General features: G+C 51.0%; 1 protein-coding gene across 1 annotated transcript in view; it reads right to left on the bottom strand.

The window, feature by feature from the left end:
• COL22A1 (collagen type XXII alpha 1 chain) overlaps positions 1-21,473 on the bottom strand; it is a 247,984-nt gene that overhangs the window by 111,066 nt on the left and 115,445 nt on the right. Inside the window, exons 21-22 of the mRNA XM_061171582.1 lie at positions 21,177-21,230; positions 6,533-6,586 (exon numbers count right to left, since the gene is read on the bottom strand). Coding sequence (XP_061027565.1) covers positions 6,533-6,586; positions 21,177-21,230 — 108 coding nt within the window. The remainder of the gene's footprint in view (positions 1-6,532; positions 6,587-21,176; positions 21,231-21,473) is intronic.

Below are 21,473 nucleotides of genomic sequence, written 5' to 3' on the forward strand. Positions count from 1 at the left end.
ACGGTGCAGGCAAGACGCCAGTGAGGCTGGGCCCCGTGTAAGTGGATGGCGGGGAGGGATGCAGACCAGGGGATGGTCTGCACGGCAGTTCAGCGGTGACAGGTGAGCATCTGGCGGGGGTTGGATGCTACCTGAGACAGTAAAAGGAGGAGAGGCTTTTCCAGGAAATCGACTCTGCAGGGGAAGGAAGAGTTGTGGGGTTGGCGTGGGGGGATGGGTTAGTCTGGGATGTGAGTTACAGGCCCTTCAGAGCCTCAACTAGAGAGAGATTCCTATGGGGTAGCTGGGGGCGTGAAGAGAGTGCCGGAACCCAGTGATGCCACTGGTGGAAGGCTCTGGTGAGGCGTTTACCTCCCGGATCCTAGCGCAGTCCACAGAGCTGAGCATAACATCAGCTGTCTTGGATGGTGCATATGGCACTTCAGAATCTTCCAGTGGCCTTGGGGACCTTACCAGTGACGGGCAACAACTACTGTTGAGACTGGACTAATCCCCCCGCCCAGACTTCTGGTGGACTTTAATTAGTACCCTCACTTTATCTTCTCTTTCTCCTGAAAATAAGTTAAACAAAACCCCAAACAGAAAGGCCATCTGAGTCACTTAGTTGGTAAGTTTCCAAATGAAACTAGATGGCTCATTACTAAATCAATTTATGAATTTTCTATTTTGTTCTGCACATACTGGCATTGGGATTTTTAGGCACAAAGAAGCTGCCTTCCTCCCACCAAAAAAAAACAAAACAAAAACAAAAACAAAACCCTGCTTGCTACAAGCTTCACTATTCACAACAGCCATGACATGGAAACAACCTAAATGTCCATCAACAGATGAATGGATAATGAAGATGTGGTACATACATACAATGGAATATTACTCAGTCATAAAAAGGAATGAAATAATACCATTTGCAACAACATGGATGGACCTAGAAATTATCATACTAAATGAAGTAAGTCAGACAAAGACAACTATATGGTATCACTTACATGTGGAATCTAAAAAAAATGATACGAATGAACTTATTTACAAAACAGAAACAGACTCACAGACATGGAAAACAGACGTGTAGTTGCCAAGGTGGGGGGAGGACGCAGTGGGAGTTTGGGGCGAGCAGATGCAAACTATTACGTACAGGATGGATAAACAACAAGGTCCTAGCACAGGGAGCTGCAGTCAGTAGCCCGGGATAAACCATAGTGGAAAAGAATATGAAAAAGAATGTGTATACACATAACTGAGTCCCTTTGCTGTACAGCAGAAATTAACACAACATTGTAAATCAACTCTACTTCAATAAAATAAATTTTTTTAAAAAGCTGCTTGAAAGCCAAAGACTCTCTGCACTATTATGCCTCTTTCGTAGGTGAGGATATTGGGGTTTCAGGAAAGAAACGTGGCTAAAGGAAAGTCAAGACTGAAAGGCAAGTCTCCGGGTGGCCAGGGACTCTCCGAGGAGCCGGAGGCAAGTCACCCTCCCCTCGTCACTGACGCGGATGTTGTGCGCGGACCAGGCGGAAACCAGGGTTCCAGGGACTGGCGTTCGGAGGCACGTCCTGTGTGCGTGTTTTGAGGGAGACTCTCCTGAGCTCCCACCTTTATGTCAACCAGGGGAGCTTTGCATTTGTCTAGTTCATACGTGTGGCTTTTATTTTTAAAAAGCAGCTGTAAAAATTGGACAAACTGACTGCTAAATTTTCTCCCAAGCTTTAGGGATAAAGTATGAAGAGTGGGAAATAACTTCAGAAAACAGAAACAGGGAGTGTCCAGCATTTTCCCACTGGATTTTAAGGCCCAGGAGGGCAGAGACCGTGTCTGGTTTCGTTCACCATTTTATTCCCAGGGCACAGGGACGATGTTCAATCACCGATTACCGAGGGAAGAATATTAGGAGCGGAGGTAGAAACGAGGAGGAGGGAGATGGCGGGGGGCAGGGGGGATCCTCAAGTCCTGGGCCACTGCCCGCTCTGGGCAGGGCGCTCCCACAAGCCAGGATGCAGGATGTGGCTTGTCGGGCCCTGGAGGCGTTAGAAGCTGGTGAGGGGGCTGGGAGGACAGAGAGAACAAGTGTGGAAGCAAGGAAGGCACAACTTTGGGGACCGGAAGTCCTAGGGATGAAGTCACCGTGACTGTAACTGAGGGGCCGTCCTAGCTGGGGCTGGTCCAGGCAGGCCCCGCAGAAGGGGCCACGCTGAAGCTGAGAACTGAGTGGCCAGGGAGTCCGGGGAAGGGAGAACAGTGGGTTCAGGGGCCTGAGATTGGACGGACCGCCGTGCATTGGCAGGACTGACGGGGTCAGTGTGAAGGAGTAAAGTGAGCAGGGGACGGGGACAGGGCCCCGGGGAAAGTGGTGGGGTGCCGCGGTGGGAGGGGCAGCTGGGAGGCGGGTGCGCTGCTTCAGGGCTGGGGGCCAGGATGGCTGGGACCTGGGCTTCACAATCGGGACAGCGAGAGCCGGTCTGACTTGGTTGTATTTGGAAGGAGAAGTGCACAAGGCTTCACAGCAGGTCGGGTGTGTGGAGCGAAGGGACGAGGACGACCCTGAAGGACTGGATAGGTGATGGGGCCCTTTGCCGAGGCGGGGACACTGCGGGGGGGGGAGCGCACCTGGACGGGGTGGGCACCAGCCGTCCTGCTGAAGAAGGCTGAGTGCTCGATGCGAGTGTCTGAGGCACCGGGTGGAGCTGCCCAGGGGCTGGAGCTTGGGGAAGGGCTGCTGCAGAATTAAACGCAGACGGGAGAGAGTGATAAAAAAAGAGGGGTGGCCTCGTATGGCTGGATTAACGAAGGTGTGCGTGACACCAGCTCAGCTCATGGGAGGTTTTCACCCTCTTCTCTTTTGATCATCAATAAAAATACCTAAATAACCCATTCATCTAATTATGAAAGAGAGTGACAAATGAGCCAATAGATCTAAATGTTAACAACAAAATAACTGCTTTAATTATTACTAATAAAAAAACTAAGTAATGACTCTATCAATTAACCAATAAGTCTAACTATTAATAGAACGTTTGATCCTTCTTAATACGATGGTGACTAAACAGCTATTTAATGTGCTCAGTGATTACAGTGATGATGTATAAATAACCAATTAACCCAATTATCATTATTAATAACGGAATGGCAAATAACTATTCCTAATAAACACCAAGCTCCAATTGCAGTAGATTTATAAAACTGGATGGAATTTGAAGATGAATGAAAATTACTCGCATAAATTAGCACGGCAATCACACTCCCTGCGTGACTTGGTGATGTTGGTTTTTTTCGCAAGTTGTTCCTAATTGTGAGTCCTCCTCTCAGTATGTAACTCCAGGGGCACAATGACTGGCCCCCTCAGGAGGGCTCCTGTGTAGAGGCCCAGGACCTCGAACCCACTCAGCCTTCTGGGGTTGGCCCCTTCCCTGGCTGTGTTCCCACCAACTCAAGAGGCTTCCTGCCATCCTGACTGCAGCACTGTCTTTGCATAAACAGTTGCCCAGACCAGACACAGATTTCCACTTTTCCTAAAAGGCTGCCAGGATACAGGAGCCACCACGTAGAATGTGTATACTGAGTCTAAAACATTCCAGCGGGTTAGAATTTCCATCTTGAAAAAGAGGCACCGAAAGCATCTTCTAGAATGCCAGCCGCCCTGGGGTTTGGCTCACTCTGAGGTTGCGGTGCTGGCTCTTCCGTTACAAGCAAAGCTAATTAAACTCTGAGCTCAATTTCTTTAGATTGTAAATGGGCTAAGCATTGCTTTCTCACAGGTGGTTATTACAGGTGGTTATATACACGATTATATACGAACACCAAGGACAGTGTTTGACAAGCGCAGAAACTAAACATATGTGCCCTCTGCCCTCTTCTCATCAGAGCAGGAGACCATGTGACTTAGCTTCTGCTGCAACAGAGCCAACCCTGATTTTCCAGATCAGCGTAGGGACCCTACTCTGGGCCCGAGAGAGGCAGATGACCTCTCCCCCAGAACCAGAGCTCTGATTACCCCTCTCCCAGCACTCAGCTCAGAGGACTGTCAGACTCTATGTGCATCTCTTTCTGCCCCATTACATCCGGCTCCTCTGGGCACGGACAGTGGCTGCCAGGTTTCCCATCGCCAGAGCTGCATCTGCACACAGTGGGTATTCAGCAAATACCTGCTGAATGAGTGAACCAGTGAACAAATGGACAAATGCACGGATGGCAAGCAGGAGAAAACCGTGGCCAGGCCCAGGGAAGGTGAGTGTTCAGATGTGTCAGGAAGGGTGAATCACAGCGATGGGCAGTGACCCACCAGGGAGACACCGCTCTCAGTGTGGGCGTGGTGGGCTTGAGTGCAGCTCTGTGTCCCTCGGGTGGTGATCCAATGCGGGGCGCCAGGTAGGACATACTATACACTCTACGTTGGTTCTGAACCACTGAGGTCCCCGAATATATCGGGCGCCCTATTTCTGGCAAAACCCCTGCTGTGGGAAAGCTGATCGCGTTTTCATCCACAGCACCCAGCTCAATGCCTGGCATTCAGCAAAGATTTGCTGAAGGAAAATGGTTTCAAAATTAAAAACGAAAGAAAGGAATATATTTTCCAAAGTAGTCAACAAAAAGTTATAGGGAAAAAATCTGTAACTTAAAGCGATTTGATGGAGCTGGGTTTACGGTGAATTTTTGAAACACACAAGCTTTGCTCACTGGAAAGCAAGGTCATAAAACAAATGCAAAAACACTCTATCTTTCACTATGAACATCAAAATGCCACAGTGAATGTGGAATCTTTAGAAGACCGTGAATAATGGCTGATTTTACAGTCCCTTATCCCGGGCTGTAGCCTGACCCCAATGCGAGGGACTGAAATGAAGCCCGAGATTTGCGTGCGGGGTGCCCATCACACACCTCCTATGTCAGCGTGGGAAAAGTGGGTTTTGCAAGTGCAGTGAGCAGTGTCCTCTGGGGGGTGCCTCCCCGACAATGTCAAAGGACAGTGCAGTCAACACCATGGGACTCGGGCGTGGAGGTGGAGACGGCCCGGGACAGGCGGGCGCCAGAGCCGACCATTTACCGCAGCGCGCGGGGGGGGGGCCCGTGGCCGAGCCCTGAGTGATCCCACCTGCCTGCCTGCCTGCGGCCACCACACCCAGGAGGACAGGACAGCACCCCGCCCGGTGCTCTCTGTGCCTCCGGGACCCCCCATCACCCGGGTCACATCCCCTCATCTTCTCTCCGAATCGCCCTCCCCTTTTACTTTTCTTGGTATTTGTTAAAAATGATGAGGCTGAAGTTGAGAAGGTAAAGTGACTTGTCCGAGATGCCACAGCCGGAAAGGGGCCGAGGGCCGGAACTCTAACCTCCTAACATCCCCCCCGGCACACTGCCTCCCCCCCGGCACACTGCTCTCCCCCGGCACACTGCCTCCCCCCCGGCACACTGCCTCCCCCCCGGCACACTGCCTCCCCCCTCCCCCCGGCACACTGCCTCCCCCCCGGCACACTGCTCTCCCCCGGCACACTGCCTCCCCCCCGGCACACTGCCTCCCCCCTCCCCCCGGCACACTGGCTCCCCCCCGGCACACTGCCTCCCCCCTCCCCCCGGCACACTGCTCCCCCCGGCACACTGCCTCCCCCCTCCCCCCGGCACACTGGCTCCCCCCCGGCACACTGCCTCCCCCCGGCACACTGCCTCCCCCCTCCCCCCGGCACACTGCTCCCCCCGGCACACTGCCTCCCCCCGGCACACTGCCTCCCCCCCAGCACACTGCCTCCCCCCTCCCCCCGGCACACTGGCTCCCCCCCAGCACACTGCTCCCCCCCAGCACACTGCCTCCCCAGGAATTTACCGACCCTGCTCCAGGGGAGGCTGGGGTGGGGACTGGGTGGCGAGCTTTGGTGCAGGGGGCAAAGGGAGAATGAAGGGAGGTCTGGACACCCTCCAGTGCCAGGCGCCTTGCTCTGTCCACACTAAGGCGTGTGTGTCGGGGGCAGGGGGTGCTCACAGTGACACACACTCACAGATAAGGGGGCCTGGGAGGGAGGGAGGGAGGGAGGTGTCTGCTGAGCGGCGTGTGGCCCTGAGCGAGTCTCTGTGCATCTGGGAGGCTCACCCCTCGTCTGTGAAATGAGGATGGTGACCCCGAGCCTGCCCACCTGGCGGGGTGGCTGTGGAGGTCCACAGGGGGCCACAGGGACAGCACACGTGAGGCTGTGTGGGAGTGGGGAGCTGGACGAAGCCTGGGGCCAGAGGACATTACACCAGAGCTGAGTCTGAAAGCGGAGGGGGAGGAAGGCGAGGAGGGGGAGGGGGAGGAGATGAGGGTCTGCCCTCCTCCAGGCCTAAACCCCTCCAGGAGACCAAATGGCCATTCTCCCAGCACCTGAGATGGGAGGCAGGGGGAGCAAGGGACAGAGGGAGGGCAAGTGTCCCACCGAGCATTCTTTTTAATGCTCTGGTGCGGTGACCATGCAAGATTCTGGGTACAACCTGAGAATCGTTACCCCATCATTTATTTAACCAGAGCAAGCAGTGTTGCTAAGGAAGAGGATTTAAAGATAGTAGTTACCTGCTGCCCCAGCAATCCAGGGATTCCAGGAGGGCCGGTCTCACCTTTCTTTCCCTGAGGACAAAAGAAGCAGCCAAAATTAACAGGCAGGCAGCGCCCGGAGCCCGTCTAATGGCACGTCTGGGGCAGACTCCCTGATAACAGCCCGTCCCCCTCGGGATGCCCTACGGGGAAGCAGTGTGGGATTGGGAAGAAGTCTGGAGTCAGGGAGGTTCCCCTTTGGATGCCGGCTCTGTAACTTGGATGATTTTGGTAACACACGGCCCCAAATTCAAAAAGTACAGCAAGGTTTACCCGAGAAAAATGTCCTTATCCTGTCCCCTGCCACTCAGTCCCTTTCCTTGAAAGCAACTAATCCTACCAGATGTTGGCTAATCTTTCCAGAGGCATTTTATGTTTAGGTAAGCTTTGCACACACACACACACACACACACACATTCTCTCCCTCTCCCCCTTTTTTTCTTTACAAACTGTAGCATATCATTCAATCTACTGATAAACTTGGCTTTTTTTCACTTAACAATTTAACCTGGACGCATCCTGTATCAGCATGTGGAGAGCCACTCCATTCTTTTCCTCAGCTACATAGTTTTCACTGTAAGGATGAAACGTGATACATTTCAACTCTGGGCAGGTAGGTCATTTGGACCATTTCTGCTCTTCTGCTGTTAGACTCCACACTGCTGTGCCATCCTGTGGGAGTGACCTGTCCCACTAAGCCTCAGAGTCTACCCCTTTGAACAGGGGTGAGGTGTGTGCTGGTCAGCTACACAGCACACGGCGTACATTATATTACAGGGGTATGTGAATGATGGAAGGCCCGTCTGTTTGCTTTCTTGCTCACAGCTGTTCTCATGAGGTCAAAGCACTGCAATCAGAAATGAAAAGTAAAACAAGACTCTGAATAAGAATCGTATTCCTTGAGTACCTGTTTTGTGTCAAACGCTCTTTTGGGGTTTCCCACATTTTCCTTACATCTTTACTCTGCAGGACGCCCCTGTGATGCAGGTGTTCTCAGTCCCACTGGGAGGTGTGGAAACTGAGGTTCAGCGTCAAGTCTCTCACGTGACATAGCTAGAATGTGATGGGGTTAAGATTCAGCCCCAGATCTGTGTGTGCTGGAGCCTGTACATGTGACTCTTACCTCCCAGGGCTCTGAAGATGACTAAAGGATATAAGTTCTACAAAATATCTCTGATAGTCTAGACCGCTAGATTATAGGAGCTGGACGACGTCAGCTTCTTCTCTCTTTCTGAAACCCTGGCCCTCTCCTGTCTCTGCCACTGGACACTCTGGTTTGTCCCCGTGTGCTCCCCCACCCCCAGAGGGAAGGTGTCTTTACGACCTTGGACTGTGCCAGCCCAGCCCTCTGGGGTCCTGTGGATCCCACCTTTCTCCCTCCCCTCCCCGCCACCACGTTTCGGGAGCGCGTAGTCAGTGCTGAGCCCAGGGAGCGGTCCCGGGGCACCTCCACCCACAACCTGCCCCAAGAGGCCCCTTCCAGGTGCTTCTGCCTGGAATGCTGGTTCCACATGGCTCCATCCCTCAATTCCATCTCGTCTCTGCCAGACGTCCCCCTCACCCGAATGCCTTCTCTGACCGTGGTCCCCATCCCACCCTCTCTCCTCGCCCCGCTGTATTTCCCTTTGTTTCTATCACCACCACATACACCGTTGACGTTCATGTCTACCAACTGCCCGTCTACCCACTGGGATGCTCATCTGAAAATGAGGACTGGCTCTACTTTTCTTCAGTGCTATATCCACAGGCCCAGAACAAGGCCTGCCGCATGGTGGAGACTCAATAAACATTCGCGGGCTGGATACGTAACTTGTCCCTTCGGGACTGATGTGGTCCTGAGCCAGGACAGTGGCAGTGGGAACAGCAATGAGAGGGTAGAGAGACGGGCCGTTAGGGAGGAAAGCCGTTGGCAGACTTGCAGAGAGAGAGAGGTGGTCTGATTTAGAGGCCCCTGGATCTGCACCCCTTGAGTTGGAGCACATCAGCCTGGAAGGTGCGATCAGGTCTAGGTCAGAATGAGTTCCTCGACACTTGTCAGGTAAAATTCAAAATGCAGTCACAGATACCTTCAGAAGGGAGCCGAGCCTAGGAGGAGTCCTGTCTGTGCCTCCGTCCTGCTCTGATTACTGAAAACATCAGGGAGCTGACCATGAGAGAGCTGAGAATGGCCAGCTCCCCTTCCTCAGGAAATGGAAACCAGGCATCTTCAATTTTCTATCTAGATAGACACCCCCTCCACTTGCTTCCAAGTTATGCCACAGCGTTATTTACAAGATGGATAAACCACTTCCCTTCGAGGTCAGCAGAACGGCCTGGTGAGTAGTCATCAGAATTCAGAACCCAGGCCAGAGACGTTTGGAGGAAAGGCTGAAAGAAATGAAGGGCTAGAACACTTAATGGTTGATAAGCAAGGATCAGATGGAAGAGGAAGGGATGAGAAGGTCTGGGCTGTGACTGAGCAGTATTACTAATTACAATGCCAGTTTGCTTGGGGATGCAGCTTCAGTTTCCCTCTTCCAGAGGCTCCACCACTGTTCGAGGGATATGTGAGCTCTCAGCAGCTCCTCGCTTTGCTGGAGCGTGGGGATTGTATGCAATGACATACTAATGCTCAGAAGATGAACACCGAAGACGATAAGGAAATGTGCAGAGGGCATGGAGTCAGGAGGTTCTCCAATGCCAGGGAAGTCAGTAAAATTGACCTGAAAAAGGAGAATTACGGGCAGGTCGGAGAGGTGTGGTAGGAGATACAGAAATGCAAAGCAGTGCATCCAGAGGAGCAGACATCCCGAGTGTTAGATTTTCAGCAAGAAGGAAAAAAGCAAGATGATGGCAAGAGGCCAGAGGAAGAAAAAAGCATCAGAGATTTGTGATCGCAGCAGTGTCACGAGGCAGCCTCTCCCCCAAGAAAGGCATAGGGTTCGTGGACCATCCATAAAGGGGCATCACCCGGAGAAACATCATGGTAACGGCTCTGTCCGGCTCCAGCACCTGCGTTCACATCTCCTCTACCCACAGTGTCCGGAGCTGCCCCGGTGCCTCTCAAAGCTCTCCTCCCTCCCCTCCTGCAGCCACAGCCATGAGAGCTGACCCTGTCCACGTGCCCTGCCCCTTCCCTCCAGACTTTTCTAAGCCAACCTGTGCTGGCAGGTTATTCTTCCACAAGGAGGAAAGAAGCTCTGTCCAAGTTACTTGCCACCTCCTTATCTAAAAGACGTAACGTCCGCGTTTTATTTGGAAATTGACAGACCACGTGATTCTGACATGCCTTTTCAGTCTAGCATCCAGTGGCCATGCTCCCAACCCTAAGCAACAGCTCACGTGGGCTGCTTAGCCTGGCCCCAAAGACCCCAAGGACTCCTGGCCTCTGGAACTTGGCCCACCAAGCCACCTGTCTGTAGGACGCATGCTCCATCTCACCTTGTCAAAGTCCTAGCCCAGCCCAGTGCCACCTCCTCCATGAAGTCCCAGCAATGATGAGAAATAATGGCAAAATAGGGCAAAAGCATATTTGTAGACGCATTCCCTGGTGTCACCCAAGAGCTCATGAGTTAGAATCGCCAGGGATGGGGCATAAAGCTCTAAGTAAGTAGTTGCAAGGACTTGGCCACTCATTGTGATCAAAGGGATTCTCTATGTTCTTTTCCCAACCCCTTTCCTCTACATTATAAGAAAAAGAGTTCTAAATCTGAGGTGGAGGAGGACGGGCAAGCCATTTAAAACTTGCTGAATCTTAGTTTCCTCATGTGGAAAATTATAATCATTGTAATTATCTGAAAAGACAGTAGCAGAAGAAATAATTCAATATTTGAGGAAGTGATTTAAAAAGCATAACAAAGCATCATGCAAATGTAATAGATAGTTATGAGAATGAGAAGGAAGATGATGGAGACTCTGATGAAGAAGAAATGGTAATAGCAGAATTCTGGCTCTTCTGAGTCCCTGGCATGGGTGAGAGACCGCATGTCAAGCAGAGTTGGTTTCAAAACCACTACCTCCCAGCAGTGCCATGGAGGTTAAATAAGATAATGTCCACAAAGTGCTTAGCACAGGATCTGACATTAAGAAACATGTAGTGGTGATGGTGGTGATGGTGGTGGTAGAGGTAATGGTGGCGGTGGAGGTGATAGTGATGGTGGTAGTGATGGTGGAGGTGTTGATGTGTTGATGGTGGTGATTATGGTGGTGATGGTGGTGGTGGTGATGGTGGTGGTAGAGGTAATGGTGGCGGTGGAGGTGATAGTGATGGTGGTAGTGATGGTGGAGGTGTTGATGTGTTGATGGTGGTGATTATGGTGGTGATGGTGGTGGTGGTGATGGTGCTGATGGTGGTGGTGGTGATGGTGGTGGTAGAGGTAATGGTGGCGGTGGAGGTGATAGTGATGGTGGTAGTGATGGTGGAGGTGTTGATGTGTTGATGGTGGTGATTATGGTGGTGATGGTGGTGGTGGTGATGGTGGTGGTAGAGGTAATGGTGGCGGTGGAGGTGATAGTGATGGTGGTAGTGATGGTGGAGGTGTTGATGTGTTGATGGTGGTGATTATGGTGGTGATGGTGGTGGTGGTGATGGTGCTGATGGTGGTGGTGATGGTGGTGGTGGTGATGGTGGTGGTAGAGATAATGGTGGCGGTGGAGGTGATAGTGATGGTGGTGATGGTGCTGATGGTGGTGGTGGAGGTGATAGTGATGGTGGTGATGGTGCAGGTGCTGATGGTGGTGGTGGTGATGGTGGTGGTAGAGGTAATGGTGGCGGTGGAGGTGATAGTGATGGTGGTAGTGATGGTGGAGGTGTTGTGTTGATGGTGGTGATTATGGTGGTGATGGTGGTGGTGGTGATGGTGGTGGTAGAGGTAATGGTGGCGGTGGAGGTGATAGTGATGGTGGTAGTGATGGTGGAGGTGTTGATGTGTTGATGGTGGTGATTATGGTGGTGATGGTGGTGGTGGGGATGGTGCTGATGGTGGTGGTGGTGATGGTGGTGGTGGTGATGGTGGTGGTAGAGGTAATGGTGGTGGTGGAGGTGATAGTGATGGTGGTAGTGATGGTGGAGGTGTTGATGTGTTGATGGTGGTGATTATGGTGGTGATGGCGCAGGTGCTGGTGGTGGTGATGGTGGAGTTGATGATGGTGCTGATGGTGATGGTACTGGTGATGGAAGTGGTGCTGATGGTAATGGTGGTGGTGGTGATGATGACAATGTTACTGGTGGTGATGGTAAGGTTACTGGTGGAGTAGCAGCAGCTGTGCACCCTCTGCGTTTGCACCTGTACTTGGTTGTGGGGATTTGAGATGCGCTGCCCAGCGCCAAGTTCGGCAGCAATAAAGAACTGTTTATTAACAATAAGCCTGTTCCTTGTCGTTTTCCTTTTCTTCTCTTTTAAATTGCTACCCAACACAATGTCTGGATAAACGTTTGTAATTTATCACGAGGGCAGCTTTTTCAAGCCATTCTGGATGCCAGGATGCTGAGCAAGACCAATATTTCTGAGGCTGCCTGTCTGTCTGTGGAGAAGAGGGGAACCTATAAATTCAAAGGAGCAATTCCCTCCCAGCCAGGACAAGTTAACACAGCCATGTGAGGGGCCATCATCTGATGAAAGGACTGCTTGTGCAAGTGGTTCTAATATGAGCCGTATGGTCTTTTTGCTCAGTCCCTGTTCTCCGTGCCTCCAAATGTCAAAAGAGATTATTTTCTACCGGTTAGAGCTGAAACCAGGTGCTCAGAGAAAACCTAGAGGGTCCTGAAATAAGCCTGGCTGCACGCCACGAAAGGCATCCAACAGTGGCCTGCGATCCAAATGATGCCATTACCATCTGGCAGAGCAGAGGAAGGCGAGGAAAAAGGCTTTACATGTTGAAAAGTAAAACAAATTCAACCCAGGCTGCCACTTACAGAAGACCGCTGGTGTTTCCCTCTCTCAAATCTACTAGAAATCAGGGCTGATGGGCCTGATCGCTTTCAGCCATGTGAGACCCTCGGCTCCAAGGGCAGAAGCCAGAGATTAAAGCGACAGGCGTTCAGGGCATCCTTCAGAACAGGCACTGGCAGTTATAAGGGGTCCTAGACCTCTCCAAGGCTCCTGCCGAAAGGACTGCTAGTGTCCAGTTTAGAATTCTGGTGTGTAAGTGGACACAAACACACCATTCTAAAGCAAAAACAGGAAAGGTTTGGAGCCAGGACAACCTGAGTTCTAATCCCTGCCTCACCATTTATAATCTGTGTGACGCTGGATAATCTGATTTATACCTTCAAGTCTTGGTTTCCTCATTTGCAGAATGGGATTAAAACTGCCAGACTTCATAGGATCCTTGTGAGAATTACGTGAGAAACATGCGTGCAAAAAAACACACAAAAAAACAAAAGAAAACACCTAAGTGCCTGCTATGCAATGACAATTCAACCAATATTATTTCCTTCCTACCTTACATTAGTTCTACACGTGTAGAGGTTCTGTTTTTAACATATGTTTTTAAAGCAACTGACACCATCGGGCCCACCAAGAGACATTTGGGGATCACTCTGTCTCTAGGAAGAAGAGGAGCAGCATATTTGATAGTGTCACTTCTTCCGTTCTCACCTCTTGATAAGAGAGAAGAAAAGGCAGAAGATACTAAGAAAATGATCACAGGAACCAAAGAGACTTTCCCCAGCTTGTGGGAGGGGCAGTGACAAAGCCCTGAGCGACCTTGAGCAGTTAGGTCATTTAATATTTCTGGACATTAAATTTCTCACTGTCGATCTCAGAGATTCCTTCCACCATGACGATTCTCTAGCTTAAACATTCCAAATTTTACACTGTTTAAATGTCTGACAACACAGAATTTTCTTAAGCAAAACTTTTTTTCCCCTCCTTTTTGTCCAGAGAGGAAAGAAGATATCTAGATTATTTTAGGTGTGACTAGGACCACAGAGCAAGATAAAGGCCAAGTAAAAGGAAAGGTACAGAAGAAACCAAGTTTTCTTCTTTAAAACTGAGCATTCTAGACGTCCAGATGACCAACAGGTACATGAAGAGATGCTCAACATCCCTAATCATCAGGGAGATGCAAATCAAAACCACAATTAGATGTAACCTCACACGTGTTAGAGTGGCTATTACCAAAAGACAAGGAATAACAAGTGCTGGAGAGGGTGTGGAGAAGAGGGAAGTCCTGTGCACCATTGGGGGGAATGTAAATTAGTGCAGCCACGATGGAGAACAGTATGGAGGTTGGTCAAAAAAAAAAAAAAAAAGGAACTACCACATGATCCAGCAACCCCAATGCTGGGTATTTACCCAAGGAAAATGAAAACACTACCTTGAAAAGACACATGCACCCCCATGTTCACTGCAGCATTATTTACAATAGACAAGCCATGGAAGGCCCCTAAGGACCCCGGGATGCAACAATGGATAAAGAAATAATGGTACACATACAAGAGAATAGTAGACAGCTATAAAAAGAAGGAAACTGTGCCATATGCCACAAGGATGAACCTCGAGGGCATCATGCTAAGTGCAATACGTCAGACAGAGAAAGACACATACCGTATAATCTCATTTATGATATGGGATCTAAAAAAAACTGAGCTCATAGGTAGAGAGAACAGATTGGTGGTTGACAGAGGAGACAGGGGTAGGAGGTGGATGAAATGGGTAAAGGTGGTGAAAACGTTAAAAAAACAAGTTGGACGTTCTCTGTCACGGGTCAGAACCCAGGTGGCCAGATGTCCAGTCCTGGGTCCTGTTCTCCCCACACCACCCCAGTGTGTCAGCCCCCAGAGAGCAGACTCAGGTGTTATCCATTCATTCTTGCACCCTCATTGTATCTGATGCTCATGAACGACACTATACCTTTATGCATATTTTACATGCTTATACATATTTTCATATTTATTTTAATGCACATATAAAAACATATGTTTTTATAAATGTGAGGCACTCCTCTAAGTGCTGCAAATACAAAAATAATGTTCTCACAGACTTAACATTTTAGTGGTGGTAACAAAAATAAACAAATTCTCAAATAAGAAAAATATAAGTCCTCTACAGAAAATTAAAATAGGCTGGTGTGAGAGTGACAGGATGTCTATTTTGGGGTGGATGATTAGGGCACAAGAGATTTTTTTTTTTTTAAATCAACCTCGTGCAAGCTTTTGAGTGTCCAAGCGCCTCAGTGTCCTGGAGCCAGGCTGGTTCTGCTTTGGATCATTCAGGGTTCAGATGCACTTGTAGCAGTGCCCGCTCCAGCCGAGAGACAGCACTCCCGGACCCCAACGCCCCGCTCAGACAAGCAGGAGGAAATCTGAACCTCAGGAAGGCTTGAGTACCTTCTCTACCTCCGTCTAAAGCAGGAAGCAGCCGGGCAATGAGTGCCTAACATCCCCCTCAGGGGGAAGCAACCATCTCCCAGGGCTATGGGCTCTGCAGGATGGGGATGAGGATGGGGATGGGGAAGGGGGTGGGGAAGGGGAAGGGGGTGGGGATGGGGAAGGGGAAGGGGATGGGGAAGGGGGTGGGGATGGGGATGGGGAAGGGGTGGGGATGGGGAAGGGGAAGGGGGTGGGGATGGGGAAGGGGAAGGGGGTGGTGATGGGGATGGGGGTGGGGAAGGGGGTGGGGATGGGGATGGGGGTGGGGAAGGGGGTGGGGATGGGGATGGGGGTGGGGGTGGGGGTGGGGATGGGGGTGGGGAAGGGGGTGGGGATGGGGATGGGGGTGGGGAAGGGGGTGGGGGTGGGGATGGGGGTGGGAAGGGGGTGGGGGTGGGGATGGGGGTGGGGAACGGGGTGGGGGTGGGGATGGGGGTGGGGAAGGGGGTGGGGGTGGGGATGGGGGTGGGGAAGGGGGTGGGGGTGGGGGTGGGGAAGGGGGTGGGGATGGGGGTGGGGAAGGGGGTGGGGGTGGGGGTGGGGAAGGGGGTGGGGATGGGGGTGGGGAAGGGGGTGGGGATGGGGGTGGGATGGGGAAGAGGGTGCCTGGCTCCTGACTCTCCCCTTTCACTATGTCATTGTCGAAAAATACCAGCTTTGTCCAAAATGAATGCATTCACCTCGCCACAGATTACACTGTCTGCCGGTTGCTAATCTCTAAAATAAAGGGCCCAGACCCCTTTCCCCACCCCGTGCTTTAGTCTCAGTATCTCAGTTCCCAGGTCCCTGTGGCTTGTCACTGTCTCATCTCTTCTCTTGTCACAGCCTGAGCGCTGACATTAGCAGCTCTCAGAGTGACGTTTCAATTGAAGCAGGAAGCGGCAGGTCACCGTGTGGGAAGGAGAGGGATCCTGTTTTGAGTCAGTCATCATCCTGTCTCAGGCCTTCCTGACTCAGCCACAGGCTGACTGAACAGGAAGCTGCCCCCAGCCCACGCCACCATCACCGTTTGTCGTCGTCCGTCCACAGGTAAAGCCACTGAGGAGCAACACCCCCGGGATGGCGCAGCTCAAGTCAGGGGATCACCAAGGACACCGGAGGGACGGGGTCCCCAAGGACACGCTTGGCCATCGCACCCCATTCACTCGAGGATGCAGGACGCGGGAGGAGCCCTCCTCTGCCCCGGCACACCCTCTGTTAACACCTTCACCCCCCCGCCTTGCAAATCTCGGCTCACCCTCCCCTGCTAGACACTGGGTCTCTCAGGCCACGGGCTCTGCCTCTGTTCCAGCGTCCCGCCTGCCTGGCAGACCACCTGGCCCAGGACGGGTGCTCCTCCCAGCCACACCCACACCCCCCCACCCCGTCTGGGCCACGCCCTCTTCCCTTTCTCTTTTGGTCACTGCCATCATCTCCCTCCCAGTCGGTCTCCTCCTGCTGCGGTCTGTTCTCAACACGGTGGCCAGATGGATGCGTTTAGAATGTAACCTGGGCCACGCCACGCCTGCACCCCAAATCCTGAATGAACAAATTGCAACCAGAAATGTATGAGACAGTCCAGGAAACGGTGAACCCAAAATGAATACACGAAGAAGCTTTTTCATAGATTTAGGTGGGATGACGGTATTGTTTTGTTTCTTTTACGTACGTGCTGAAATATTTAGAGACACAATGTGATGCTGTTTGAAATTGCTTCAAACTAACCCAGCAGTGGGTGGAGGTGGGTGAGGTGGGCGAGTCACCCACTGGCCAGTGACTTGGTAAGTGTTGAAATGGGCTTGGGGGATAAGGGGGTTTACTTCACTTTTCTTTCTATTTTTGTATATGTTTAATTTTTTTCATAATAAAACATTTTTGAACACACTCAATAGCCCCACATCACTCACGGTAAAAGCCAAGATCCTCACAATGGCCCACGAGGCCTGACATGAACCTGCTCCCAGTTTTAGGACTTCGCCTCCTCCACGCTGGGCCCTTGCTCGCTCTGGCCACATAGGTCTCTGTGCTGACACACAAGCATCCGCCTGCCACAGGGCCTCAGCTCTAGCTGTTTCCTCTGCCTGCTCTGCTCTCCCCCCAGCTACCCGTACAGCCAACTCCCTCACCTCCTGAGAACCCGCCAAAACAGGACTTTCTCCATGGGTCTTCCAGTATTGTTTATTTAAATGCTAATTAGTATGATTCTTTTCCTTGCCTACCAGAATGTAAGCATCTTGAAGGCAGGGATCTTTATTCTTCTCACTGAAGGATCCCACTTGCCTAGAACAATGCCCATCACCCAGTAAATGATGAAGAAATATTTGCTGAATGAATGAATTTGTGGAAGGAAGGAAAAGGGAGCAAAGAAGATGCAGGGATGGGAGAAGGGCTAGTAGAAGAAAAATGGCAGAGATGGGAAAGGACAAGAGAAACAGAAAAAGAAGAGATATCAGTCCAGGGTCCTCGTAGGATGCTGGCAGAGGTTGAAGTAAAAGCCACGTCCGTGGCCCTTTTACTTACAGATGCCCTTCCGAGCTGGAGACCAGGGAGCCCGGATAAAAGCAGATGGACATGAGCAAGTGTCCAGAGGCAGGACGTCCTCTCGGGCGGAGGGGGGACTCCCTGTGTCTGAATTACTCTCTTCAGTGTCCCCATCTGTTCCTGCTGAAATCCGCTCACTGCTGCGAGGCTGCCTCAAATACCACGCTCCCTGTTCCCAGCCCCATGGCCTCTCTCCACTGAGCTCCCTCTGTCCTCTCTACACTTATAGTCCTTATTGGTCCCCACGGAGGCATCTGGCTTCCCTGTTCATGTGTCTCAAGTCCCACAGGCTGTGAGCTCCGGGGGAGGAGACCATAATCTCTTCAGGGATCCCAAAGCATTTAGCACAGCACCTGTGCTTGGTCAGGGCACTCGTGGGCTTTGCTGGCTGACTGATGCATGGAAGGAAGAAGGGAGGAAAGAAGAAGAAGGCCCTAGAGACACACGGTCCTGTGTGTGCGTCCCTGAGAGGCACTGGTGGCTGAGCCTGCTGTTCGTCCGTGGCCAGAGGGACGGCAGCCCCTCCCCAGCAGTGTCAGGAGGCCTGGTGCTTAGACGGAGCTCAGCGACTCAGTACGTGCGTCCCTACCCCCGTCCTACCCTGACTGCTTCTCCTAGACAGAGCTCAGCGACTCAGTACATGCGCCCCTACCCCAGTCCCACCCTGACTGCTTCTCTTAGACGGAGCTCAGTGACTCAGTATTTGCGCCCCTACCCCAGTCCTACCCTGATTGCTTCTCTGGGTCCCCCTCTTTTACTCCTCAAATCCCCACTCTTGGGGCACACGTCCAATCCCCAAGGCCCCTGGCCGGTGTTAGGTTTGGACCAGGCCCTGCCCCGCTGCACGGGCGGCTGGTACTATCACTCTCAGGGGTTAGAGGTGTTTCTGGGAAGGACAGCAACCGTCCCTGGGCAGCACATGAACACTTTCTGGGGTGCCAGGAAGTCATGGCCAAGGAAGCGTGGCCTAGACAAGCAAGTCCAGGCAAGATTTGTCCCCTCTCCCCTTAATAAGAGCCAATTAAATAAAGATATAGATTTAAAAAAAAACACAACACCTTCGCAGTCATCCTTGCATCAAGAGTTCCACTCACCGTCTAACACTGTATTAGGAAAAGTAACACTTGGAGCACTTCAAGGCAAGATGAGGTAAGGGTCATCTAAACGTCAGTCACAGAAGGCACAGGATTGCTGTTTTCTCCTAAGACTGTGCATGAGTGTGTCAGGAGAACAAGCGCCGTGACAGCTGCCACATCCTGCTGCCCACAAAGGGCCCCATGCTGGGCACTTTTCTCACAACAACTCAGCCGGCTGGGTTGCCTTCCCACCATAACAAAGTAAACAGGCTCAGAGAGGTTGGGTGTCTTAAAGGGTCACACAGCTGCTGAGAAGTAGAGCTGAGCTTCAAACCCAGGTGCATCTTGCTGTAAAGTCCAGGATCCTCACTCCATACAGAGGCAAAGGCAACCCAGCTTTGACCCAGCTGACAGTGAAACAGGCCAGGGCTGGTGACGTTGAGTGGGAGGTGACATATCCAAGGTGTTCTAGTAGGATAAGTGACTTCTCCCACCCGCCCTACCTTCATGACACCCTGCCATGCTTCAGAGCTAGCCTTCACAATAAGCTCCTCTTAGAATCTTGAGATTTCAAGATTGTTACAGGATGCAGAGGTGCCTGGAAACCAAAAGAGGAAGTTCACTGGTGGGTAAGGACAGGCTGGAGTCCGTGCTGAGTCACAGGAACAGGTCAGCCCACTTCAGAACTGAGGCGGTACAGTGTCATCAGTGGGCCCAACCACCTTAGACAGAGTGAATCCCAGCACACCTGTGACACCATCCACTTCACTGAGCTACGGGATCTCCAGGCCATATGTGAAGCCATACACGGGACTGCGACACCTCTGCCAGGTGCCAGGACCCTCATTTCCACCCATCTGTCAGGTCACCTGGCCTCTGAACTAAAACCTCCAAGGGCAATGAGCTCACTACCACCAGGGGCTGCCTCACGGTCTCTGGATGCTTGTGCCCTGGGGCTGTTTTCTTAAGTGAACCAGTAAAAGATGCTACAAGCTTCACTATTCACAATAGCCAAGACATGGAAACAACCTAAATCTCCACTGACAGATAAACGGATAAAGATGTGGTGTATACATACAATGGAATATTACACAGCCATAAAAAAGAATGAAATAATGCCATTTGCAGCAACATGGATGGACCTAGAGATTATCATACTAAGTGAAGTGAGTCAGAAAGAGAAGTACAAATATCATATGATAGCATTTATATGTGGAATCTAAAATATGACACAAGCGGCTTCCCTGGTGGCACAGTGGTTAAGAATCTGCCTGCCAATGCAGGGGACATGGGTTTGAGCCCTGGTCTAGGAAGATCCCACATGCCCCAGAGCAACTAAGCCTGTGCACCACAACTACTGAGCCTGTGCTCTAGAGCCCGTGAGCCACAACTACTGAGCCCACGTGCCACAACTACTGAAGCCCACGCGCCTAGAGCCCGTGCTCTGCACAAGAGAAGCCACCGCAGTGAGAAGCCCGCGCACTGCAATGAAGAGTAGCCCCTGCTCGCTGTGACTAGAGAAAGCCCGCGCACAGCAACCGAGACCCAATGCAGCCAAAAATAAATAAATAAAATAAATTTATTACAAAAATAAATAAAATAAAATATGACACAAATGAACTTATCTACGAAACAGACCCACAGACAAAGAGAACAGACTTGTGGTTGCCAAGGGGGAGGAGGGCGGGGAGGGGATGGAGTGGGAGTTTGGGGTTAGCACATGCAAACTAGTATATATAGAGTGGATAACAACAAGGTCCTACTGTAGAGCACAGGGAATTATATTCAGTATTCTGTGATAAACCATAATGGACAAGAAAATAAAAAAGAATGTATATATATGGATAACTGAATCACTTTGTTGTACAGCAAAAATTAACGTTGTAAATCAACTATACGTGAATAAAACAAACTAAAAAAATATGTTACAAGCTTAAGGGCTCGAGGTCAGGAAATGTGAGTTGAGTCCTTACTCTGTGCCAGGCACCTGCTGGGAACTGAGGACAGAGCTGAGGTCAGTCCCAGTTTGCTGTGAGGGCACTGAGCAGAGAGATGCCACACCCTCTACCTTAAAACAGTGTCAGGAGCTGTGCTGACTGGTGGATTCAAACCCATAAGATGTGCACCGTCTGGATAAAAAGACAAGGGCTAAATGAAATGAAATGAAATGAAATACCATAAGAAATTATGATATGGCATTCAAAAATAATGTAGATGTTTAGACTGGAGTAGCTAATAGCCTACTGGCAGACCTCTATTCTTTCACTGCTGTTTTTTCTTATTCTTTCCTTAAGACTTAGCTCAAACATTACCACTTTCAGGAAGCCCTGACTGGCCCCCAGGTTGGGTCAGTTGCCCCTTCCCTGTGTTCTCTCAGTACTGGGCGTCCTTCTACTGGGGCTCTGATCACATAGAGACGTGAGTTTCTATATACATGACTCATGGCAGACCACAGACTCATCTGCATGAGATGACCCAGGACCCAACTCAAGGCTGAACATGTAGCCCATCCTCAACCACTGTTGATGAACTCAGTCTAACCCTTCAATCTGCTTCCAATATTCATTCCAAGCTCCCAAGACTGGGGCCATCTCCTCTGTCTGAGCAGCTAAAATGGGGGGTGGGGGCAGTGTGGCTGAGTTGGGGCACCAGAAAGGAAAGACAGTTTACTTACTCGGAGACCTGGCAAACCAGGAGGTCCATCCTTGCCTTCTGGACCCATCAGACCCTTTAGAAGGAGGAGAAAGGGGAAAAAACACGAGAGACAGACCATGGTAAATACCGAGTAAAGACCACAGGATATACTTCGCCCTGTCACTCTCATTGGATAGGAAAATACCATCCCATTCCAGTGGGGAAACTGGGAGGTTAGAAGGGAAAAAAACATCCTATTCCCTCAAATCTATAACACTTAAAATATGTGCATCTATCTGATGTAATTAAGTGTGATTAACAACCAAGATGTAGGCAC

This window comes from Eubalaena glacialis, chromosome 17, assembly GCF_028564815.1.
Source record: "Eubalaena glacialis isolate mEubGla1 chromosome 17, mEubGla1.1.hap2.+ XY, whole genome shotgun sequence".
In the NCBI taxonomy this organism is placed as follows: Eukaryota; Metazoa; Chordata; class Mammalia; order Artiodactyla; family Balaenidae; genus Eubalaena; species Eubalaena glacialis.